General features: G+C 38.3%; 1 protein-coding gene across 1 annotated transcript in view; it reads left to right on the forward strand.

Moving 5' to 3' along the window:
* Window positions 1–25,396, forward strand: part of LOC148773431 (dedicator of cytokinesis protein 11-like) — a 47,322-nt gene extending 21,926 nt beyond the window's left edge. Inside the window, exons 2-8 of the mRNA XM_088834297.1 lie at window positions 3,148–3,270; window positions 6,026–6,139; window positions 6,652–6,798; window positions 13,096–13,193; window positions 15,862–16,000; window positions 25,055–25,163; window positions 25,362–25,396. Coding sequence (XP_088690423.1) covers window positions 3,148–3,270; window positions 6,026–6,139; window positions 6,652–6,798; window positions 13,096–13,193; window positions 15,862–16,000; window positions 25,055–25,163; window positions 25,362–25,396 — 765 coding nt within the window. The remainder of the gene's footprint in view (window positions 1–3,147; window positions 3,271–6,025; window positions 6,140–6,651; window positions 6,799–13,095; window positions 13,194–15,861; window positions 16,001–25,054; window positions 25,164–25,361) is intronic.
* The last annotated feature ends 1,098 nt before the right edge of the window (window positions 25,397–26,494 follow it).

A 26,494-nucleotide genomic window follows, 5' to 3' on the forward strand; every position in this document is an offset into this window, starting at 1 on the left:
TAGTTTGTAATAGATTTTTTAAAATTTCCTCAAAGATTTGGAAATGTCCTCCTTTCCACTGTTGATAGATACTTTGAATACTAAGTGTTAATATATAGATTATTCAAGTAGCAACATTTAATGAACATCTACTATTTACTACCACCCTGCTAGTGACTGAGAAAGCCAAAATAATATATTGTCCCTACACTTAAAGAGTCACAGCCTATTTGTAAAGTCAGATACATATATAACGGGCAAGTAGAGTGATAAATATCCACCCAATGAAGTATCACAGTGGGAAAAATAGGTCTCTTGTGTCGCTCAGTTCAGTTCAGTTCAGTTCAGTCGCTCAGTTGTGTCCGACTCTCCGCGACCCCATGAATCACAGCACGCCAGGCCTCCCTGTCCATCACCAACCCCCGGAGTACACTCAAATTCATGTCCACAGAGTCGGTGATGCCATCCAGCCATCTCATTCTCCGTCGTCCCCTTCTCCTCCCGCCCCCAACCTTTCCCAGCATCACAGTCTTTTCCAGTGAGTCAACTCGTCGCATGAGGTGGCCAAAGTATTGCAGTTTCAGCTTTAGCATCAGTCCCTGCAATGAACATCCAGGATTGATCTCCTTTAGAATGGACTGGTTGGATCTCCTTGCAGTATAAGGGACTCTCAAGAGTCTTCTCTAACACCACAATTCAAAAGCATCGATTCTTCGGCGATCAGCTTTCTTCACAGTCCAACTCTCACATCCATACATGACCACGGGAAAAACCATTGCCTTGACTAGACGGACCTTGGTTGGCAAAGCAATGTCTCTGCTTTTTAATATACTATCAAGGTTGGTCATAACTTTCCTTCCAAGGAGCAAGCGTCTTTTAATTTCATGGCTGCAATCAGCATCTGCAGTGATTTTGGAGCCCCAAAAAATAAAGTCTGACACTGTTTCCACTGTTTTTCCATCTATTTCCCATGAAGTGATGGGACCAGATGCCATGATCTTTGTTTTCTGAATGTTGAGCTTCAAGCCAACCTTTTCACTCTCCTCTTTCACTTTCATCAAGAGGCTTTTGAGTTCCTCTTCACTTTCTGCCATAAGGGTAGTGTCATCTGCATATCTGAGGTTATTGATATTTCTCCCAGCAATCTTGATTCCAGCTTGTGCCTCTTCCAGCCCAGCGTTCCTCATGATGTACTCTGCATATAAGTTAAATAAGCAAGGTGACAATATACCACCTTGACGTACACCTTTTCCTATTTGGAACCAGTCTGTTGTTCCATGTACAGTTCTAACATTTGCTTCCTGACCTGCATACAGGTTTCTCAAGAGGCAGGTGAGGTGAAGGATCCTGGAAGAGGTGAAATCTAACTTTTCTTACAGGGTTAACTAAGTGAAAAGGATTAAAGGACACGAGGGTACAGAATGGACAAAAGCACAAAGTTAAGGCAACACCTTAGTGCTTCAGAGAAACTAATAGTAGTTCATCACTGCTGGAGCATAAAGTACAAGGCTAGCTTGATGAGTGATGATTTTATAAAATATCAGCCAGATTGCTGCAAAACTTGTGTGCCAAATGAAAGAATTTGTCCTTAATTCTGCAAATGATAGGGAGCCATGAGATTCTAAGGGAAGAGGGTTGTAGTCTGGTTTGTATTTTATTCAAAACCCTATGACAGATTTGTGGAGGATATATTTGAAAGTGTCAAGGTTGGAGGCAGGAAGATCTGTTAGAAAACAATAATGACATCTTGAACCTTAGCAATGAGTGTAGAAATGGAGAGGAAGGGTCAGATTTGAGAAGTATTTAGGAAGTAAAAGTGGCAGAACTTGGCGATGAACTGATTAGAAGATGAGTCAAGACTGAGAGTGTATTAGTTTCCTAGAGTTGCCATAACAACGTACACAAACTGGGTGGTTTAAAATAATAGAACTTTATTGTCTTACAGTTCTAGAGTCCAGAGGTCTGAAATCAAGGTGTCACCAGGACCCTGTTTCCTCTGAGACTCTGGGTAGCAGCCTTCCTTGCCTCCTCCTAGCTCTGATGGGAGCTGTTGGTCTTGGGTTTCCTTGGCTCATAGCTACGTTACTCCAGTCTCTGCCTCTGTAGTCACATGGTGTTCTCCCTGTTTGTCTCTGTCCTCTTGGAGTAAGCCTCACCCATTAAATCACTCCTGTAAGTAAGTCACTCAAGTATGACATCAACTTCACTCATCATTATCACCAGTAACACTGTTTCCAAATAAGGTTACATTCTGAGGCACTGGCAGTTAGGGCTTCAACTTATCTTTGTGAGGGACACAGTTCAACCTATAACAAAGAGTAAAGTCAAAATTGCTTTTAGTTTTATAGTTCAGAGTCTGTAGGATATGACCCCTGGCTAGGTAGGAAATGCAAGGGAAAAAGCTAGTTTAGATAAAAGATGAATTCAGAATTGACTAGAGGACAGACTTTAAGAACCATTGTAGCAGTCACTTCTATAGGTCTGAAATTCATCTCTTTAAGATAGAAACAAACTGTTAAGACTTATGGATAGTATGAGTAATTAGCATCATCTTTTCATTGTTGAGAACATGAGATGATGGTTGTTTTATAGAAGCTGTTATTATGGCAAAGTCAGAGATCTATATCTTGAGGTATTATACTATCATTCTCACTGGTTTTAGAGCCAATAGGAAGGAAGTATTGTTGGCCAAAATCACATCATTTTAATGAACACTGATGTCACTGATGCAGCAGCTTGAAAATTGTGAAATTACCTTAAGACTCTATTAACTGTGTGTAAATATAATTTTAGTAGAAAGCAAAAATCATGGACATTTATAGGCTTAGTGGAATTTACCCTGTCCGACATTTAATATCCTCAGTTTGGAAAATACTTCTCAACATGTTACCATTTGTAACTACGGTTAACATCTTGATTATATGCAAAACAAAGTAAATAGTAGTTTACTATTGTCAATATTCATTTCATACTTTTAAGAATGTGGTTTCAATATCAAATATTTCAAGTATGTCATTTAGAAAATATAGTCACACAACTATACTCCTTCTGTACATTTCCTTAAATTTAGTACATTCTGTTTTTTATTCATTTGAAATAGTTCAAACTGCATTTGCCCAGAGCTCTAAAATTATCTCTAATTCCTCATTACATTTTTTCTCAATGCAGGAAGTTTTGCTGGAGTTGCTAGAACATTGTGTGGATGGCTTATGGAAAGCAGAGTGTTATGAAGTAATTTCTGAAATTTCCAAGTTGATCATTCCAATTTATGAGAATCGTCGAGAGTTTGAGGTAAGTAACTGATACATTTGCATCATTCACCTATATATTTTATTTTGGTCTTAAGTTGCTATCCTTAAAAAACACTGAAAAGTCCTAAAATTCCAGTCCTACCTTATATTCATTTAAATTTTCCAAATGAAATTAAGGATGCAATGTTTAAAATATACATTGGAATTAACATTATGCCAGTTGTTCCTACAGCATTTTTACTAGCAATCTCCCCTTCTCCACTCATGGCAGAGAATAATCCATGTTGTTCTCACTAAAAACAAAAAGTTACTGGATTTCCATGTGGTCTGGGAAAACATATAGTTGTAATTCTATGCTTTGCAATTTGATGGTGAGACTAAAACTGCTAGCAGATGACAGTGGGGGAGATAATAAGTTACTTGGAATTACCCTTTTATGAGGAGCTTTTCCAGTTTTGTCCGCCACATAAATCTTTGATCAAGGGGAATTACTAAAGAATAGTAGTATAGCTGTTGCCACCAGCACTAAACAGGACTTTTTATATTCAAGACTGAGTCCATATCATAATTTTCTATCCCTGCTATGCTGGAAAGGGGTGATTTAGGACTCAAGTCATTTTTAAAAGCAAAGCAATTTATCCTTAAATATATGTACCAAGTAGTCTTTCATTGTTGAAGTGTCCCAGAGTGAAAACATACATTTAATGTCATCTGTGTAGTGTTCTAATCCCTTCTCCAAATTGGCTCTTATCAAACTCACTTTTTCTTCCTGGGTTCTGGGTCTTCCTATTCTTTGCCCTGCTTTTGGTGTATATGGGGACATGCCTGAAAAATCACAGTGGATTTCAAGTGATTATATTAAAAAGTGAGAGCTAGGTAATTAAATCTATGTCATACAGGTGACAAAGAACAACTTATGAGACAAGACAAGAATTGGCATTACTCTTTCTGTCAAAGCATTGCATCCTAAGAACCTTTGTAAAAGTTCCGAAGTACCTACTCTCTTACTCTGAAGTTGAAGACCAGGTTATAAGGAACCCAGAGAACATTTTGCTCTTCAACTGACTAATAGGGAAAAAAGAAAAATATATCTTCCCTACACATTAAAGGAAACAATAGGTCCTATTGGGGAACTACTCATGTTTCCTTGTGGAGAGGCAAGGGTCTGTATAGATTCTGAAGCATCCTGCATGAGATGAAGTAATTTTTCAGTGTTCTTTATGGGATGGACTGAAAAGTGTCAGCCACAGCAGCCATAAAGGAAGGGAAACTTCCCTCAAATTGTCTTCAACTGCAGAAAATAGTATGGAAAGAATTTGAAAGAAAGAACATCTGCTTCCGGGCTCCCCTTTTAGTATTGAAATGAAATTCACCAGCATACAATGAACCATTTTCTAGTTTGCAGTTCAGTGGCATTTAACGCATTCTTAATATTATGCTCCCACCACCTCTTTCTATGTTCAAAACGTTTTTATCATCGCATAAAAACTCCATTGCCTTCAAGGAATCACTCTTCACCCCCTCCCTTACCCACTGGTGACCACTAATCTGCTTTCTGTCTATGGATTTGCCTATTCTGGATGTGTCATAAAAAAAGATGAATACAAGATGTGACATTTTGTGTCTGGCTTCTTTTACTGAGCATAATATTTAGAGGTTCATTCAAGTTGTAACTTATATCAGAACTTGATTCCTTTTTCGTGGCTGAATGATATTCCATGGTGTGGCTATGCCAATATTTGTTTGTATGTTTGGGTCGTTTCCACATTTTGGCTATTATAAATAGTGCTGTTGTAAACAGTTATGAGTAAGTTTCTGTATGGGCATGTTTTTGTTTATCTTGGATAGATTCCTAAGAGGGGAACTGCTGAGTCACAGAGTAATTCTACTTATAACTTTTGAGGAACCACCAAATTGTTGTCCCTTTTACCTTCCCACCAGCACATCTGATTGGCACTTGTGTTTTGGGGTTCTTATTATAGCCATCCTAGTGAATGTGAAATGGTGTCACATGGTGGTTTTGATTTCTATTTCCTTAATGACTAATGATTTTGAACAGCTTTTCATGTCTTTGTTGGCTGCTTATATATTCTCCGGAGAGATGTCTATTCAAGTCCTTTGCTCACTTTAAATTGGGTTGTTTTGTCATTTTGTTGTTGAACTATGAGAGTTCCTTATATTTTTTGGATATGAAAACATCAGGTGTGTGATTTGCAAACATTTTCTCCTGTTTTCTATGTTGTTTTTTCACATTCTAGATAATGTTCTTTGCATAGTACATTCCCTTTTTCTGAGTGTGTAGAAGAATATATTCTTTGCAAGTGTCTGTGAACTTGTTACAAAAGCATTCCTCACTCAGGCTTATACTGTTATTTTTGTGTCTGCATTTTACTTTCCTTTCCTAAAGTGTTTGCATGATCGTTTATTCCCATCTTTCCACCTTAGGGCTCTAGCAAAGCATTTTGCTTCTCTTAGTTACAATAATTCAGACATAAGGAAAAAGGTAGTCAATAACACAGTATTTTTAATGTATATACTACCATTGAGATATGAATGACATGAAGCATGATATTTAGAATTACAGTGTTATTTGACCATTTTAAGCTCTACCCTCTCACCTAAAGTTGTTAAGGCGTTTTTTCTAACTGTGACCATGGGAGAAGGGAGTGCGAATGACCCCACCAAAACCATTTTGAAAAGGAAATGCTGTTGGTTTTTTCCCCTTATGCATTTATTGTAGACATTTCATAACTAACCAGAAGATAAAGCTAATTTGTTTATTCTCATATTTTCAGAAACTTACTCAAGTTTACAGAACTCTTCATGGAGCTTACACAAAAATTTTGGAGGTTATGCACACAAAGAAAAGACTTTTAGGCACTTTCTTCAGAGTTGCCTTTTATGGCCAAGTAAGTATACTTTAGTTCATCAAGTTGTTTTCCTTTTTAAACATTCACCTTTGAATTATTAGATTACCATAGCAGCAGTTGGTTCTAAGATTCTGTTTAGATAAAGCACCTGTCACAACAGCAGGTGTAATGTTCACTTTGGTTTCCATATCTAAATCCACTAGGTCAGAGGACAGCATATAAGACTTGAATGTTGCCTTCAGTTTCGTTTTCAGTCAAGCTTCTTAAATATTTATTTAATACCCAGTACTGAAAGTTTTCAAATAAAAATCAGGTAAGTATGCAAGTGATGAAAAATCGAGTGTAAAAACCTTCAGGCCAATGATATGCTCATATGACTGTGAGTTTGAACGTTCTCATTTATTTCAGCTACAATATATGCATGTGGCTTTTAGTACTATTATTTAAAATCTATTTCAAATACATTATTGCTGATTACTTAATGAATGTTCTGTAAATGCTGCATTTGTTCATAATGCTTATAAATTATTATATGTTCAACTTCATAATAGTCTTTTTTTGAAGAAGAGGATGGAAAGGAGTACGTCTATAAAGAGCCAAAGCTCACCGGCCTCTCAGAGATTTCCCTGAGACTTGTTAAACTTTATGGTGAAAAATTTGGTACAGAGAATGTCAAAATAATTCAGGATTCAGACAAGGTAACATGCCCTGCATTTTGAAATCATTATTTATTAGTTCCAGATGTGGCACATTGCTTCTGACATTTTCCTTTTTTGCTGGTGGATAGAGTCTTTCCAGATCCTGAAAGAAAGGACAGGGGCTTTGGAATTGGAAAGAAAGATTCAAATCTCCATTCTCTGCCACTTACTAGCTGTGTGACCATGGTGAATTTACTTAACCTCTCTGTGCCTCATTGTTCTTGTTAGTAAAATGAACTTAATAATAGTGCCTTTCTCATAGAGTTGTTGTATGAATTCAGTTCAGCTCAGTCATGTCCTACTCTTTGGGACCCCATAGACTGCACCACGCCAGGCTTCCCTGTTCCTCACCAACTCCCGGAGCTTGCTCAAACTCATGTCCATTGAGTCGGTGATGCCATCCAACCATCTCATCCTCTGTCATCCCCTTCTCCTGCCTTCAATCTTTCCCAGCATCAGGGTCTTTTCCAATAGTCAGTTCTTCATATCAGGTGGCCAAAGTATGGGAGTTTCAGCTTCAGCAACAGTCCTTCCAATGAATATTCAGGGTTGATTGCCTTTAGGATGGACTGGTTGGATCTCCTTGCAGTCCAAGAGTCTTCTTCATCACCACAGTTCAAAAGCATCAACTGTTTGGTGCTCAGCTTTCTTTATAATCCAACTCTCACATCCATACATGACTACTGGAAAAACCATAGCTTTGACTAGATGGCCATTTGTCAGTCAAGTAATGTCTCTGCTTTTTATTTTATTTTTTAATTTTTTTTATCCTGCTTTTTAATATATTGTCTAGGTTCGTCATAGCTTTTCTTCCAGTGAGCAAGCATCTTTTAATTTCATGGCTGCAGTCACCATCTGCAGTGATTTTGGAGCCCAAGAAAAGAAAGTCTGTCACTGTTTCCATTGTTTCCCCATCAATTTGCCATGAAGTAGTGGGACGGGATGCCATGATCTTTATTTTTTGAATATTGAGTTTTAAGCCAACTTTTTCATTCTCCTCTTTCACTTTCATCAAGAGCTTTTTACTTCCCCTTCACTGTCTGTCATAAGGGTGGTGTAATTTGCATATCTGAGGTTATTGATATTTCACCTGGCAATCTTGATTCCAGCTTGTGCTTCATCCAGTCTGACATTTTGCATGATGTACTCTGCATATAAGTTAAATAAGAACGGTGACAATATACATCCTTGATAGTTGTAGGGATTAAATTATTCAATGTACGGAAAGTGATTAGAGTTCCTAATATACAAGAAGGCATTTGATAATAACATAGAAGCTAGCATGCTCAATAGAAGTTAGCCATTATTGTTAATGTTGTTGTGCTTCATGATTGTCAATTTCATACTTTATGATTAAAATCATCTTAGGTGGGACTTCTTGGTGGTCCAGTAGGCAAGAGTTTGCCTGCCAATGAAGGAGACACAGGTTTGATCCCTAGTCCAGGTGGATTCCACATGTTGTGGAGAACCTAAACCTGTGCGCCACAACTACTGCGCCGGCGCTCTAGATCCGGGGCACCATAACTAGAGAGTACTCACAGCTCACTACAACTAGAGAAAGCCCACACACAGCAGCAAAGAAGATGAAATGCAGCCAAAAATAGAAATAAATAAATGAGATTTTTAAAAGAAAAATCATCTTAGGACACATATTTCACACTTAAGATAGCCTTAGTTCAGTAGTTATATTTGCAGTGATGTAGGTTTAGGAGCGATGCCTTGATCTAAAGATGATCCATCCCACTAGACGCTGCCAAGGCAAGAATGAGAAAGGTTCCAGCAAGAGAGGCTGTTTTTTAGAAATGCATAGTTCCATATAGACAGAATTGTGGAAGATCACAATGGGAATGACTGATTGTCCTTAGTCACCATGGGCATGTTCAGGATGAGAACTGATTTTTAAGGTAGGAAAGACCTTTAATGCAGTGCAAGAGCTGCAGGCCCCAGAAATATGTACCGAGGGACTGTGATGTGCATGGTGCTCTGCAAAACACTTAATAGCTAACAGGCAGCATTGCCAGAGTGAACAGCCCTTGGCGATGGTAAAGACACTTCATTTTCTACTATGAAAATGATCTCTTCGCTTTGTACGTTTACCTATATTTTATGGAGATGATTTTTTCTTGAATATTTGCCTTAGACATTTAAAAATAGGTATGCTGGCAGGTCCAAAATTCATTACTATTTGGCAAAACCTCTCTGCTTCTTATCAGTTTCAGTCTTCTGTGTTGTTTTATTGAATTAAGACCACAGAAAATTTTCTCTTTTGTAGCCAGCAAGTTTTAGGCTTGCTACCACACTACTGATACTATAAATGGAAAGTTAATAGAAAACCAGGCTTGCAGAAAAACATGCAGTTTTCTACTTTATTCTGCCTCTGAAAACCTGGCCAACAGGCACAAATGACAAACCACCGTCAGGCAGCTGGACTCCTGACCCTCTTTGTAAACACAATATTTTAGTCACTCTTCATGGCAACAGATAAAAGAAGCAGTTGCTACTTTTAAAATCCTTCTTCTTTCTTAATGTGTGAAATTAAAAATTTTAAACACTCTTTTACTTGCCAAAGAACAAAATCTGCTTAAGGGCACAAACAGTTTAAAAAACAGTGGGCAATATTTTCCAGTATTTTAAATGTATGTTTTGTTGGACCCAATAATTTCATGTTTAAGATTTTATCTTGTAGATGTACACAAAGATGTGTGTTTAAGATGTTTATTGCTATAAAGTTTATATAACAAAACCCCGGAAACAATCTGTGTCCATATGGTTAAGGAAATGGTACTACCCTCATAATGGATATAGCTGCTGCTGCTGCTGTCACTTCAGTCATGTCCGACTCTGTGAGACCCCATAGACGTCAGCCCACCAGGCTCCCCCGCACCTGGGATTCTCCAGGCAAGAACACTGGAGTGGGTTGCCAGTTCCTTCTCCAATGCATGAAAGTGAAAAGTGAAAGTGAAATCATTCAGTCATGTCCGACTCTTAGCGACCCCATAGACCGCAGCCTACCAGGCTCCTCCATCCATGGGATTTTCCAGGCAAGAGTACTGGAGTGGGGTGCCATTGCCTTCTCCGAATGGATATAGCTAAACTACTTTAAAAATGTATAAGTATTGATACAAACCAACCAAGATATATTCTTGAGAGAAAAATGTGAGATGCAGACATTATGGGCAGGATGGTTACATTTGTGAAGACTGATATTTACACACACTAACTTGTGCGTGCTTAGGAAATTTCTGGAATGATACAAAGTTGCTTTTTAATTTACTTATTTTAATTGGAAGATAATTACTTTACAATATTGTGGGGGGTTTTTGCCATACATCAGTATGAATCAGCCATAGATGGAATGATACAAAAGTGTTAATAGTTACATTCAGAAAACAAAGATCATGGCATCTGGTCCCATCACTTCATGGGAAATAGATGGGGTAACAGTGGAAACAGTGTCAGACTTTATTTTTCTGGGCTCCAAAATCACTGCAGATGCTGATTGCAGCCATGAAATTAAAAGACGCTTACTCCTTGGAAGGAAAGTTATGACCAACCTAGACAGAATATTAAAAAACAGAGACATTACTTTGCCAACAAAGGTCCATCTGGTCAAGGCTATGGTTTTTCCCCTGATCATGTATGGATGTGAGAGTTGGACTGTGAAGAAAGCTGATCGCCATAGAATTGATGCTTTTGAACTGTGGTGCTGGAGAAGACTTGAGAGTCCCTTGGACTGCAAGGAGATCCAACCAGTCCATTCTAAAGGAGATCAATCCTGGGTGTTCATTGGAAGGACTGATGCTAAAGCTGAAACTCCAATACTCTGGCCACCTCATGCAACGAGTTGACTCACTGGAAAAGACTCTGATGCTGGGAAGGATTGGGGGCAGGAGGAGAAGGGGACGACAGAGAATGAGATGGCTGGATGGCATCACCAACTCAATGGACATGAGTTTGAGTGAACCCCGGGAGTTGGTGATGGGCAGGGAGGCCTGGCGTGCTGTGATTCATGGGGTCGCAAAGAGTCGGACACGACTGAGCAACTGAACTGAACTGAAGGAGATAGACTAGAGTCTTACGGAGAAGAAAACATTTTTTATTTTTCAAGTGTACCCTCATGTACTGTTTGGATGTTTTACCATATACTTTATTTTTAGAAGGTTAAAATCAGTCTTGACCTCTTTTTTATTTCTCTTCTATGTTTTGTCTTAGCCAGATAATTAACTTCAACTATTTCCTTAGGTTTCTCTGGAGGAATCTAGATATTTAATGGGAAAGAAAAGAAAGAATTTTTGAATATAGGCTTTTTGTAGAAGTTTTAAAAGCTACTAAGAAAATTTCTATCCCTTGTCACAGGATTGAATACAGTGTTTGCTATGGGTTTTTCACAGTGGTCCTTTGTCAGATTTTAGTCATTTCCTTCGATTCCTAGTTTGCTGAGTGTTTTCATTATGAATATGTGTTAATTTTGTCAAATGCATTTTCTTCATTGATTGAGATGATCGTGTATTTTTTTTCCTCTTCATTCTGTTAATTCAGTGTATTGCTTCTTTTGTTGCAGAGCATAGGCTCTAGAGTACATGGGTTCAGTAGTTGTGGTACAGGGGCTTTTTTAGTTGTGGTGCCCTGGCTTAGTTGTCCTGCAGCGAGATCTTAGTTCCCCTACCGGTGATTGAACCCACATCCCCTGCAATGGATGGAGGATTCTTAAAAACTGGACCACCAAGAAAGTCCTGTAGACTAATAATTTTTTAATGTAAAGTCTCTTAAATCATGTAGCAATCAAAAAACAGAAATATGTTGCTATTGTTATGACAATACTAGATTTTATAATTACCCATGTATTTACCTTTACCAAGACCTTCATACAGGTTGAATTACTGTCTGATGTTCTTTCATTGTGACCAGCAGGACTCCCTTTGGTGTTTCATATGGGGCAAGCTTAGTGGTGTAAAAGCTGGGTTAAAACTCAACATTCAAAGAATGAAGATCATGGCATCCCGTCCCACTACTTCATGGCAAATTGATGGGGAAACAATGGAAACAGTGACAGACTTTCTTTTCTTGGGCTCCAAAATCACTGCAGATGGTGACTGCAGCCATGAAATTAAAAGACGCTTGCTTGTTGGAAGAAAAGCTATGACCAACCTAGACAGCATACTAAAAAGCAGAGACATTACTTTACCAACAAAGGTCCATCTAGTCAAAACGATGTTTTTTCCAGTAGTCACGTATGGATGTGAGAGTTGGACTGTAAAGAAAGCTGAGCACCGAACAGTTGATGCTTTTGAACTGTGGTGATGGAGAAAACTCTTGAGAGTCCCTTGGACTGCAAGGAGATCCAACCAGTCCATCCTAAAGGCAATCAACCCTGAATATTCATTGGAAGGACTGTTGCTGAAGCTGAAACTCCCATACTTTGGCCACCTGATATGAAGAACTGACTATTGGAAAAGGCTCTGATGCTGGGAAAGATTGAAGGCAGGAGGAGAAGGGGATGACAGAGGATGAGATGGTTGGATGGCATCACTGACTCAATGGACATGAGTTTGAGCAAGCTCCGGGAGTTGGTGAGGAACAGGGAAGCTGGCATGGTGCAGTCTATGGGGTCTCAAAGAGTAACATGACTGAGTATCTGAAGTGAACTGAGTGGTAATGAACTCCTTCAGCTTTTATCTGGGAATGTCTAAATTTCTCCCTCACTTAAGGACAGTTTTGCCAGATACAGAACTCTTGATTAATAGATTTTTTTTTCTTTATAGTCCACTGCCTTCTGATCTCCAAAGTTGCTGATGAGAAATCTGACCATCTTATTCAGGATCCCTTGTATGTGACAAGTCTTTGTCTCTTGTTTCTTGCAAAATTCTCTCTTTTCCATAGTAAAGTAATTATTTTAATTACTATTTTAATGCTAAAAAAGAAAAATAATGCTACAAATGATGCTATTTTAATGCTATAAAAGCAAAGTGTGATCTCTGGTTTGTAAATAAATATATATGCATAGAAAAAAGATTACAAGGAAATATATGAGAATGTAAATGATGGTCATTGCTGAATGGTAGCATTGCAGTTTTTTCTGTCTACGTTTCTATAATCTCCAAATAGGCTTCTGTAACTTCTTAATAATTAGAAGGAAACAATCCTTGAAGAAGGAGCAAAGACCTCTTCCAAATGTGTATTCATCTCAAAGTGTATTCAATGACACTGTTCCTCAGTTGATCTCAGAGGTGTTAGTAGCTTACCTGTACCCCATTTTCCCTCTGTTGAATAAAAAAACAAAACTTTCTTACTTTCCAGGTAAATGTCAAAGAGCTTGATCCCAAATATGCTCATATCCAAGTCACTTATGTGAAGCCCTACTTTGATGATAAAGAACTCACAATAAGAAAAACTGAGTTTGAAAAAACCATAATATCAACAGATTTGTTTTTGAGGCTCCTTATACATTGTCAGGCAAAAAGCAAGGCTGTATAGAAGAACAGTGCAAACGCCGTACAATCTTGACTAGTAAGTAGGACTTGGCATAATTTCTTTGTTTGACATGATCTTTTTTGATAATACAAGCAGCAGCTGGTCAGCAGGAAAATGTAATTGAAATTTTAATCGCTTATTGTTCTGCTGTTCAGTCACTCACTTACACAAACATGCTATGTTATAAACCATTCCTTTCCCATACGTAACTATGTAATTCATGATTAGTCTGAGTCGTCTCAGAGAGAATTTTTCCTTCAGTCCTGAAGTAATAAGGCATCTATTTGATCTCTAAGGGATTTTCCAGAGAAACTATGGGGAAAATTAAGCACAGTAGATTTTTTTCTTTAATTTGGCTATTTGATTAACTATCTTAAAAACTCATTTGTCAATCTTAATCTTTAATAGCTTCAAACTCGTTTCCATATGTGAAGAAGAGGATTTCTATAAACTGTGAACACCAGATTCATTTAAAGCCAATTGATGTTGCCACTGATGAAATAAAAGATAAAGCTGCAGAGCTGCAAAAGCTTTGCTCTTCTGCTGACGTGGACATGATTCAGCTCCAACTTAAACTGCAGGGCTGTGTTTCAGTGCAAGTATGTTGGTTGCTAACCATGGATTAAATGTTTCTTGTTGTTCCTCTTGCTTTCATAAGGGCACAGAACAAGCACTAATTGTAATTGTCTATACTCTGACTGGGTGCAAAAACCTCTACATTATTTATTAATTTAATAAAGACATTATGTTCAGTTTCTGTAAATTTTTTGTTATGTCAGAGAGCTTTAACTTAAATCCCTCTAACTATAGCCAAGCCCTATATTTAGATAGCAGAAAGTGTTAACTAACTTGTTAGAGTATAATTTTGGTAGATGATTTGCTTTAGTTAATCTTTTTCAAATAAATTTATAATAAGATAGTAAATATATTTCTCAGGTATGGATCTTTAATATAGTATTCTTTTTAAAAAGAGAAATGCAAAATTTACTTTTTAATTACATTCTGACAACTCTCATTTTTCTCCTTTTGTAGTTTAGGTCCATAAGCATATGCAAGGGCTTTCTTAAATGACAGTCAGCTAGCAAGTATCCACCCAAAAAGTAAACGAGTTGAAAGACATGTTTAGGTAAGTGCTTTGTAGTTTTCAGATCAGACCTCTAGTTTTTTTTACTCCATTGTCTTCTTAAGTGAAACCAAAATATTCCCCAAATAATGTCCTTCTAAAAAAATTATCTGTTCCCTTTTATAACGTTTAAGTTACCTTCTAATGGTATTTTAGGTAGTGAGGAAATGTGTGATCTCTTTCTTGCTGCAGAACTGTAACAATGTCCTAGTGACCCAAGACATTAAATATGGCAACCACTTCATTGCTGTGGATATTGTGACACAAACAGAAGCCTACATTTGTTATGTGATTTCCTCCTTTGCCTGACTGACCTCATGTCACAGCTTTTCCAGATCATTTAGGGCAGGAAGGGTTGTATAGGCTTACTTCTATCCTGTATCCTTAGTTGCACTTGGATTCTACCAGTCTAGGGCATACAATATCGTCTCTGGACTGAGAGTCCCTCTAAGCCAAGGTATGTTTGAATGGTCATGCAGTAGAAAAAATGTTTTGTATATAAAAGAGTTTACATTCAGATTAAGAGAGACAGATGAGTAAAGCAGACTGAGTAGAAAGATAACGTCCACTCATTTGCTCCCAACTTACTTCATTTATTTTTCCTGTCTCTGTATTATCAGCTATTTCAGGTTACAGAATAACCAGTAGTCATTCATTCAATATTTATTTTTGCCTGTTGCTGCTGCTGCTAAATAGTAAATATGTTTCTCAGGTATGGATCTTTAATATAGTATTCTTTTTAAAAAGAGAAATGCAAAAATTACTTTTTAATTACATTCTGACAACTCTCATTTTTCTCCTTTTGTAATTTAGGTAAATGCAGGCTCCTCCATCCATGGGATTTTCCAGGCAAGAGCACTGGAGTGGGGTGCCATTGCCTTCTCCGTATTAATGCCTGGCATGTACAAAAAGATTCTACTAGTTGCTATGATAGGGATACAGAACAAATGGTCAGTGAGGTATTTGTCCCCTAAGTTTTGCATTCTAAGTATGGACATTAAACATAAACATATGAAATAATGGAAAAATATTCTTATGATAAGTCATCAACTCCCTGTCACCACTCTTACCAACCCAGGGCAGATATTTCATGCCTATAACACCAAGCACTGTACTGGGTACATAGCCCCAAATAAGTTATTTTTAAATTAATGACATTATCTACAGATATAAATTACTGTGAGCACAACCATAGCTGATATCATATCAAGTAAATGACTGAGCAGGTAGGCTTCCTAGAGGTTATATATTTTGAGCTAGGTTTTGAAAGAGATAAGAAACCAGAAGCAAAGATGGGGGGAAAAAAAGATATTTCAGACTTAGGAAGTGGGATTAGCAAAAACACAGTGAGAAAATGTGGGATTCTAATCTTCCTTCTAGGCAAGCCATGGTTAAAGTAAATATTAAAATGTCAGTGAGACTTCTGAATAATAAGTAACAAAAACTTTATCTTTGATCTTCATCTACAGGAAGTTCATCCAAGCATGCAGCATTGCACTGGAACTAAATGAGTGGTTAATGAAAGAGGATCAGATTGAATATCATGAAGAGCTCATGTCAGATTTCAGAGACATGGTGAAAGAATTGTCTGACATTATTCATGAACAGGCAAGTATTAGAGTGGTTGAAAATTAAAACATGATCTGGGGTCCCTAAATTGTTACTTAGCAAACATATTAGTTTGAAATGGTGTTACATTGAAATCAAGTCTGTTATTTTAAAATTTGTTTGTATATTCTTTAACCATTAAATGATGTAATGAGAATTAGAGTTTTTAAGATTTATTTATTTTTAATTGAAAGATAATTGCTTTATAGAATTTTGTTGTTTTCTGTCAAACATCAACATGAATCAACCATAGCTATACATATATTCCTCCCTCTTGAACTTCCCTCCCATCTCCCTCCCCATCCTGCCCCTCTAGGTTGATACAGAGCCCCTGTTTGAGTTTCCTAAGAGATATAACAAATTTCCTTGGCTATCTATTTTACATATGGTAATGTAAGTTTCCATGCTACTCTCTCCATACATCTCCCCTCTCCTCCCCTCTCCCCATGTCCATAAGTCTATTCTTTATGTCAGTTTCTCCACTGCTGCCTTGCAAATAAATTCTTCAGTACCAACTTTTAGATTTGGTATATATGCATCAGTATATAATATTTAACTTTCTCTTTCTGACTTACTTCACTCTGTATAATAGGCTCTAGGTTCATCCACCTCTTCAGAACTGACTCAAATGTGTTCCTTTTTATGGCTGAGTAATACTACAAGGGACTCTCAAGAGTCTTCTCCAACACTACAGTTCAAAAGCATCAATTCTTCAGCGATCAGCTTTCTTCACAGTCCAACTCTCACATCCATACATGACCACGGGAAAAACCATAGCCTTGACTAGACGGACCTTGGTTGGCAAAGTAATGTCTCTGCTTTTTAATATACTGTCAAGGTTGGTCAACAACGTGGAGAGTCGGACACGACTGAGCGACTGAACTGAACTGAATATTCCATTGTGTATATGTATGGCAACTTCTTTATCCATTCATCTGTTGACGGACATCTAGGTTGTTTTCATGTTCTGCTGCTGCTGCCGCTAAGTCACTTCAGTCGTGTCCAACTCTGTGTGACCCCATAGACAGAAGCCCACAAGGCTCCCCTGTCCCTGGGATTCTCCAGGCAAGAACACTGGAGTGGGTTGCCATTTCCTTCTCCAATGTGTGAAAGTGAAAAGTGAAAGTGAAGTCGCTCAGTTGTGTCCAACCCTTAGAGACCCCACGGACTGCAGCCTACCAGGCTGCTCCATCCATGGGATTTTCTAGGCAAGAGTACTGGAGTGGCTAGCCATTGCCTTCTCCGTTCCATGTTCTAGCTATTGTAAATAGTGCTGCAATGAACAATTGGATATATGTTTCTTTTTCGATTTTGGTTTCCTCAAGGTATATGCCTAGGAGTGGGATTACTGGGTCATATGGTGGTTTTATTCCTAGGTTTTTAAGGAAACTCCATACTGTCTTCCATAGTGGCTGTATCAATTTGCATTTCCAACAACAGTGCAAGAGCGTTCCCTTTTCTCCACACCCTCTCCAGCATTTATTGTTTGTAGACTTTTTGACAATGGCCATTCTAACTGGAGTGAGGTGATACTGCACTGTAGTTTTGATTTGCATTTCTCTAATAATGAGTGATGTTGAGCTCATTTTCATGTGTTTGTTAGCCATCTGTATGTCTTCTTTGGAGAAATGTCTGTTTAGGTCTTTTCCCCACTTTTTGATTGGGTTGTTTGTTTTTCTGGTATTGAGTTGTATGAGCTACTTGTATGTTTTGGAAATTAATCCTTTGTCACTTGTTTCATTTGCTATTATTTTGTCCCATTCTGAGGGTTGTCTTTTCACCTTGCTTATAGTTTCCTTTACTGTGCAAAAGCTATTAAGTTTAATCAAGTCCCACTTGTTTACTTTTGTTTTTATTTCTGTTGCTCTAGGAGGTGGGTCATAGAGGATCTTACTTTGATTTATATCATCAAGTGTTCTGCCTATATTTTCCTCTAAGAATTTTAGTTTCTGGTCTTACATTTAGGTCTTTAGTCCATTTTGAGTTTATCTTTGTGTGTGGTGTTAGGAAGTGTTCTAATTTCATTCTTTTACATGTAGCTGTCCAGTTTTCCCAGGACCATTTAATGAAGAGGCTCTCTTTGCCCCATTGTATATTCTTGCCTTCTTTGTCAAAAATAAGTTACCCATAGGTGCATGAGCTTATTTCTGGGCTTCTATCTTGTTCCATAGGTGTTCAGTTCAGTTCAGTTCAGTCGCTCAATCGTGTCCGACTCTCTGTGACCCCTTGAATCACAGCATGCCAGGCCTCCCTGTCTATCACCAACTCCCGGACTTCACTCAAACTCATGTCCAGAGTCGGTGATGCCATCCAGCCATCTCATTCTCTGTCGTCCCCTTCTCCTCCCGCCCCCAACCTTTCCCAGCGTCAGATTTCCAGTGAGTCAACTCGTTGCATGAGGTGGCCAAAGTATTGCAGTTTCAGCTTCAGCATCAGTCCTTCCAATGAACACCCAGGATTGATCTCCTTTAGAATGGACTGGTTGGATCTCCTTGCAGTACAAGGGACTCTCAAGAGTCTTCTCAAACACCACATTTCAAAAGCATCAATTCTTCGGCGATCAGCTTTCTTCACAGTCCAACTCTCACATCCATACATGACCACAGGAAAAACCATAGCCTTGACTAGACGGACCTTGGTTGGCAAAGTAATGTCTCTGCTTTTTAATATGCTATCTAGGTTGGTCATAACTTTCCTTCCAAGCAGTAAGTATCTTTTAATTTCATGGCTGCAATCAGCATCCACAGTGATTTTGGAGCCCAAAAAAATAAAGTCTGACACTGTTTCCACTGTTTCTCCATCTATTTCCCATGAAGTGATGGGACCAGATGCCATGATCTTTGTTTTCTGAATGTTGAGCTTCAAGCCAACCTTTTCACTCTCCTCTTTCACTTTCATCAAGAGGCTTTTGAGTTCCTCTTCACTTTCTGCCATAAGGGTAGTGTCATCTGCATATCTGAGGTTACTGATATTTCTCCCAGCAATCTTGATTCCAGCTTGTGCTTCTTCCAGCCCAGCGTTCCTCATGATGTACTCTGCATATAAGTTAAATAAGCAAGGTGACAATATACAGCCTTGACGTACTCCTTTTCCTATTTGGAACCAGTATATATCTGTTTATGTGCCAGTACCATACTGTCTTGATGACTGTAGCTTTGTAGTATAATTTGAAATCAGGAAAGTTGATTCCTCCAGCTCCAATCTTCTTTCACAAGACTGCTTTGGCTATTCGGGGTCTTTTGTGTTTCCATATGAATTGTGAAATTTTTTGTTTTAGTTCTGTGAAAAATGCCATTGGTAATTTGATAGGGATCACATTGAATCTTTAGATTGCATTTGATAGTATAGTCATTTTCACAGTATTGATTCTTCCTACCCAGGAACATGGAATATCTCTCCATCTGTTTATGTTATCTTTGATATCTTTCATCAGTGTCTTATCATTTTCTGTATACAGTTCTTTTGTCTCCTTCGGTAAGGTTATTCCTAGATATTTTATTCTTTTTGTTGCAATGGTGAATGGTATTGATTCCTTAATTTCTCTTTCTGATTATTCATTATTGCTATATAGGAATTCAAGTGATTTCTGTGTATTGATTTTCTATCCTGTGACTTTGCTAAATTCACTGGTTAGGTCTATTAACTTTCTGATATATCTTTAAGGTTTTCTATGTATAGTATCATGTCATCTGCAAACAGTGAGAGCTTTGCTTCTTCTTTCCCAATCTGAATTCCTTTTATTTCTTTTTCTTCTCTGATTGCTACAGCTAGGACTTCCAAAACTATGTTGAATAATATTGCTGAAAGTGGACACCCTTGTCTTGTTCTTGATCTTAGAGGGAATGCTTTCAGTTTTTCATGATTGAGACTAATGTTTGCTGTAGACTTATCATTTATAGCCTTTACTATGTTGAGGTAGGTTCCTTCTGTGCCCATTTTTTGAAGTTTCAATCATAAAAGGGTGCTGGATTTTGTCAAATGCTTTTTCTACACCTATTGAGATTATCATGTGGTTTTTTATCTTTCAATTTGTTAATATGGTGTATCACAATGATTGATTTGTGTATATTGATGAATCCTTGCATCCTTGGAATAAACTCAACTTGATCATGGTGTATGAGCTTTTTAATATGTTGTTGAATTCTGTTTGCTAAAATTTTGTTGAGGATATTTGCATCTATGTTGATCAATGATATTGACCTGTAGTTTTCTTTTTTGTGCTGTCTTTATCTGGTTTTGGTATCAGGGTGATGGTGGTCTCATAGAATGTGTTTGGAAGTTTTTCTTCCTTTGCAATTTTTTGAAAGAGTTTTAGAAGGATAGCCATTAGCTCTTCTCTAAATGTTTGATAGAATTCTCCTGTGAAGCCATCTGGTCCTGGGCTTTTGTTTTTTGTGAGAAATTTGATCACAGCTTCAATTTCAGTGCTTGTAATTGGGTTGTTCATAATTTCTGTTTCTTCCTTATTCACTCTTTGAAGATTAAACTTTTCTAAGAATCTGTCCATTTCTTCCAGGTTATCTATTTTCTTGCTGTATAATTGTCCATAATACTCTCTTATAATCCTTTGTTTTTCTGCATTGTCTATTGTAACCTCTCCTTTTTTTATTTCTAACTTTGTTGATTTGATTCTTCTCTCTTTTTTTTCTTGATGAGTCTGCCTAATGGTTTGTCAATTTTATCTTCTCAAAGAACCAGCTTTTCATTTTATTAATCTTTACTATTGTGTCTTTCATTTCTTTTTCATTTATTTCTGCTCAGATCTTTATGATCTCTTTCCTTCTACTAATTTTGGGTTTTTTGTTCTTCTTTTTACACTTTAGGTGTAAAGTTAGGTTGTCTATTTGATCTTTTTCTTGTTTCTTGAGGTAGGATTGTATTACTATAAACTTAGCTCTTAGAACTGCATTTGCTGCATCCCATAGGTTTTGAGTTGCTGTGTTTTCATTGTCACTTGTTTCTAGGAATTTTGGTATCCCTTTTGATTTCTTCAATAATCTGTTTGTTATTCTAAAATGTACTGTTTAATCTCCATGTGTTTGTGCTTTTTATATTTTTTTCCTCATAATTGATATCTGGTCTCATAACATTGTGGTTGGAAAAGATGATTCATACGATTTCAATTTTCTTAAATTTACTGAGGTTTCATTTGTGACCCAAGATGTGGTCTATCCTGGAGAATGTTCCATGGGTACTTGAGAAGAAGGTGTATCCTTCTGCATATGGCTGGAATGTCATGAAGATGTCAATGAGATCCGTCTCATCTAATGAATCATTTAAGACTTGTGTTTCATTATTAATTTTATGTTTTTATGATCTTTCCATTGGTGTGAGTGGGGTGTTAAAGTCTCCTACTATTATTGTGTTACTGTCAATTTCTCCTTTTATGTCTGTTAGTGCTTGTCTTATGTATTGAGGTGTTCCTATGTTGGGTGCATAGATATTTACAATTGCTGTCTTCCTGTTGGATTGATCCCTTGATCATTATGTAGTGTCCTTCCTTATCTCTTATAATATTCTTTTCTTAAGGCCTACTTTGTCTGATATGAGGATTGCTACCCCAGCTTTCTTTTGCTTTCCATTTGCATGGAATATATTTTTCCATCCTCTCACTTTCAGTCTATATGTGTCTTTAAGTCTGAAGTGGGTTTCTTGTAGACAGCATATACATGGGTCTTGTTTTTGTATCCATTCAACCAGTCTGTGTCTTTTGGTTGGAGCAATTAATCCATTTCCACTTAAAGTAATTATTGATATATTCCTAACACCATTGTCTTAATTGTTTGGGGGTTTTTTTGTAGATCTTTTTCTTCTCATGTATTTCCTGACTATATAGTCCCTTTAACATTTGTTGTAAAGCTGGTTTAGTGGTACTGAATTCTCTTAACTTTTGCTTGTTTGAAAAGTTTTTGATTTCTCCATCAATTTTGAATGAGATCCTTGCCAGGTAGAGTAATCTCGGTTGTAGATTTTCCCGTTTCAGTACTTTAAATATATCCTGCCATTCCCTTCTCACCTGCACAGTTCCTGCTGAAAGATCAGCTGTTAAACATATGGGGTTTCCCTGTATGTTACCTGTTGCTTTTTCCTTGCTGCTTTTAATATTCTTTCTTTGTGTTTAGTCTTTGTTAATTTGATTAGTGTGTGTCTTGTTGTGTTTCTCCTTGGGTTTATGCTGTATGGGATTCTTTGCACCTCTTGGACTTGATTGACCATTTCCTTTTCCATATTGGGGAAATTTTTAAATATAATCTCTTCAAAAATTTTCTTATACTTCTAGGGCCCCTATAATTCAAATATTGGTGTGTTTAATATTGTCCTAGAGGTCCCTGAGACTATCCTCAGTTCTTTTCATTCTTTTTACTTTATTCTGCTTTCAGCAGTTATTTACACCATTTTATCTTCCAGCTCACTCATTCATTCTTCTGCTTCAGATATTCTGCTATTGATTCTTTCTATTTTTAATTTCAGTAATTGTATTGTTTGTCTCTGTATATTTATTCTTTAATTCTTCTAGATCTTTGTTAATTGATTCTTGCATTTTCTCCATTCTGTTTTCAAGGTTTTTGATCATCTTTACTATCATCATTCTGAATTCTTTTTCAGGTAGTTTGCCTATTTCTTCTTCATTTATTTGGACTTCTGTGTTTCTAGTTTGTTCCTTCATTTGTGTAGTATTTCTCTGCCTTTTCATTATTTTTTTAAACTTATTATGTTTGAGGTCTCCTTTTCCCAGGCTTCAAGGTTGAACTCTTTCTTTCTTTTGGTTTCTGCCCTCCTAAGTTTGGTCCAGTGGATTGTGTAAGCTTCCTATAGGGTGAGATTTGTGCTGAGTTCTTTTTTCCTCTGTTGGGCAGGGCTGAGTGAGGTGGTAATCCTGTCTGTTGATGATTAAGTTTGTATTTTTGTCCTTGTTGTTTGGAAGAGGCATCTTGCACAGGGTGCTACTGGTGGTTGGGTGATGCTGGGTCTTGTATTCAAGTGGTTTCTTTGGTGAGAGTTCTCTCTATTTGATACTCTCTAGTGTTAGGAATTCTCTGGTAGTCTATTGTCTTTGAGTCAGTGCTCCCATTCCAAAGGCTCAGGACTTGATCTCTGACCAGGAACAAAGATTCCACAAGTGGTTTGTTATGGCATTAAGTGAGATTAAAATAAATACCCAAACATGAGAAACCAAAGATAAACCCCAGACAAATGGCAGTTACAAAATCAGACAAATAATAAAATAATGGTATATACACATACACACCTATAAACAAAATCAAAACAGCCCAACAAAAATAAAGTACAATAGATTGACCTAGTGAACAAAAGCAACCAAAAATGATATCTACCAGTTAAGATCAAACTAACTAAAGCACAAACTAAAAAATGAAACTAAAACAATGTGCCATGTGGGGAATAAAGCAATGAAAACAAAACTAATAAACATGTTGAGAGGAAAAGAAATAAGAAAAGAATAGATATGCAAAGCTAAATAGAGGTAGATAAGGAAAGTTTATATTCATTAAAGATTAACTGAAAGAGGAAAAGAAAAGTAGGGAAACCAAACAAATTAATAAATGTAGAAAAACATAATAATATGTTTAAAAAATTTAAAAATTAAAATTTTAAAAATGGAAAAAAAAGAAAGGAAAACTCCACAAAACTGAAAAAGACCAATGTAGAGGCAGAGGTTTATAGCAACAATAAAAAATGTGATTGAAAAAAAACCCTCAAAATGTTAATTGTATTTCATCGTACTAATAAAATTGACAACTACAGTAGAGGGGAAAAAAAGAAAAAGAAAAAAATCCAAAAGAAACTGCAGAACAAGTCAAAATATAAGAATAGTAAATATTTTTCTTGAGTCACTGCTGTCAGTGGCCTTTCATCACTGGGAGTCACAGTCACCTTGCCCTCCTAGGGTGCCTTCCAACACTGTGCTGGCCTTTGGACCTGCTGTGGGGGCAACTCAGACTCTAATCTGGTCTTGCTCCTGTGTGTTCTTGCCTGCAATGTACACAGCTATAAGAAAGAGTGCGTTTTCTTTTGTGGGAGCTCTCAATGTCCTTTTATATATTCCATAGACACAGAGTCTGCCTAGTTGATCGTGTAGATTTAATCTGCAGCTTGTACAGCTGGTGGGAAGGTTTTGGGTCTTCTTTCTTAGCCACACTGCCCCTGGGTTTCAATTGTGGTTTATTTCCACCTTTGCACATGGGTCGTTCACTTGGGTTTGTTCCTGAGGCTGCCCTGGAGGCCTTGGGTCTGCCCCAGTGAGGGCCAGCTGCGGAGGTGGTGCAGCTGCTTGGGTCACAGGGTTTCTGGCAGAACCAAGTACTCAGGATAGTTGGAAGCTAGGGAAACAATAAATACAGTGCTCTAGAAGGGTATAGCAACCAATATTGGCCAATACACTCCAATATTCTTGCCTGGAGAACCGCCCTGACAGAGAAGCCTGGCAGTCCACAGTCCACAGGATTGCAGAGTTGGACACGACCGAAGCAACCCCATGTGCATAGATGCAAGAATATTTTTGCCTGTGGCAGCTCTGCCCCAGTGAGGACTGAGCATGAAGGTGGCACAGCTGCTTGGGTCACAGAGACAATGGCGGCACCAAGTGTTCAGGGATACAGACTGCCTCCACTGTAGGAGTTATCGCCCTATCAGAATCTTTTTTGAGCCTCTGGTAGCTGGCGATCAGAAGACCTCTTTGGCTAGTGTTTCTCTGTAGCTCCACCCATTCATGTACTTAGCGATCTCCCTTGCCTGGGGTCCTTCACTGTTGTTCAGCATGTCAGGCACATAGAGAGGCCCCGCTAGCTGGGGGTCCTACTCTGTAGTTCAGCACATCAGTCACTTTGAGGAACACCCTGGATGGGGTCCTGCTCTGTAGTTCAGTGCAGTCAGGGGTTTGATGGGCCAGCCTCTCTATTGTTCAACTGCCTGTGCTGGCGTGTGGGGAGAGAGAGGCTATGGTGATGGCTCCAGCAGTATCATCTTGCTTCCATGGCTGCCTGGCTTTCCTCCACAGGCACTTTCCACCATAATTTCCTCCCTCATGTCTCCTAGATCCGTCTTGCCACAGTCAACAGAAGTCCTCGCCCTGAAATTGCTCCACAATCCTGGTGCTTCAGCTTCCAGCTGCTGTGCCTTGTAGGGGACCTGCTTCCCTGTATGGGTATGTATGGCCGTGGCAAGGACTGTCTGATTCTCATTCCATTTAGGCTGCCACAGATCAGCTGTTTCACTCTCAGCCTTAAATGTTTCTCCTCTGATCCAGACGATTGCCCCATTGTGGGGATTGGACCCCTGCTTCAGTTCTAGCACCCACCGAGGGCAGGTCCAGTTCTAGTAACACTCCTGTTTTTCCCCCTAGTTCCTTTGTCCTACCGAGTTTTTGCATGGTTCTAGTGAAAAGGTTGGCTTGAAGCTCAACATTCAGAAAACAAAGATCATGGCATCTGGTCCCATCACTTCATGGGAAATAGATGGAGAAACAGTGGAAACAGTGTCAGACTTTAGTTTTTGGGGCTCCAAAATCACTGCAGATGCTGATTGCAGCCATGAAATTAAAAGACGCTTGCTCCTTGGAAGGAAAGTTATGACCAACCTTGATAGTATATTAAAAAGCAGAGACATTACTTTGCCAACCAAGGTCCGTCTAGTCAAGGCAATGGTTTTTCCCGTGGTCATGTATGGATGTGAGAGTTGGACTGTGAAGAAAGCTGATCGCCGAAGAATTGATGCTTTTGAACTGTGGTGCTGGAGAAGACTCTTGAGAGTCCCTTATACCGCAAGGAGATCCAACCAGTCCATTCTAAAAGAGATCAATCCTGGGTGTTCACTGGAAGGACTGATGCTGAAGCTGAAACTGCAATACTTTGGCCACCTCATGCGACGAGTTGACTCACTGGAAAAGACTCTGATGCTGGGAAAGGTTGGGGGCGGGAGGAGAAGGGGATGACCGAGAATGAGATGGCTGGATGGCATCACCGACTCTGCGGACATGAGTTTGAGTGAAGTCCGGGAGTTGGTGATGGACAGGGAGGCCTGGCGTGCTGTGATTCATGGGGTCGCAGATAGTCGGACACAACTGAGCGACTGAACTGAACTGAACTGATATACTCTTTTCCAGTGGTTGGGTACTCCTGTCTGCTCTCAGCTGGTGTTATGCAAGCACTTCTGTGTCTGAATGTGTAGTCCTGATGTATCTTTGGAGAGAGATGTACTCCATGTCCACCTACTCCTCTGCCATCTTGTTCTACACCACAAATCAGATTTGAAGCAGTTACTGACAGTTGCTTTAGCAGTTGTTCAGGTAGTAAACTATTTTGTTCTTTGTACCACAGTGCCATTAGGAGAGAGTAGCTGTGCAAGTCTGAGTTGATCTACTGTGAGCATGGCTAAGAGTCTCTCAAGAAGAGTTCTAGAGAAGTGAAATGATTGGCTCAGTAGCCAGATCCCTAAATGAATATCCCTGTTTTACCTGTAAGAAACTAGTTACAGTTG

This window comes from Moschus berezovskii, chromosome X, assembly GCF_049115385.1.
Source record: "Moschus berezovskii isolate FMDL1 chromosome X, NW_MosBer_1.0, whole genome shotgun sequence".
NCBI classification, from domain to species: Eukaryota; Metazoa; Chordata; class Mammalia; order Artiodactyla; family Moschidae; genus Moschus; species Moschus berezovskii.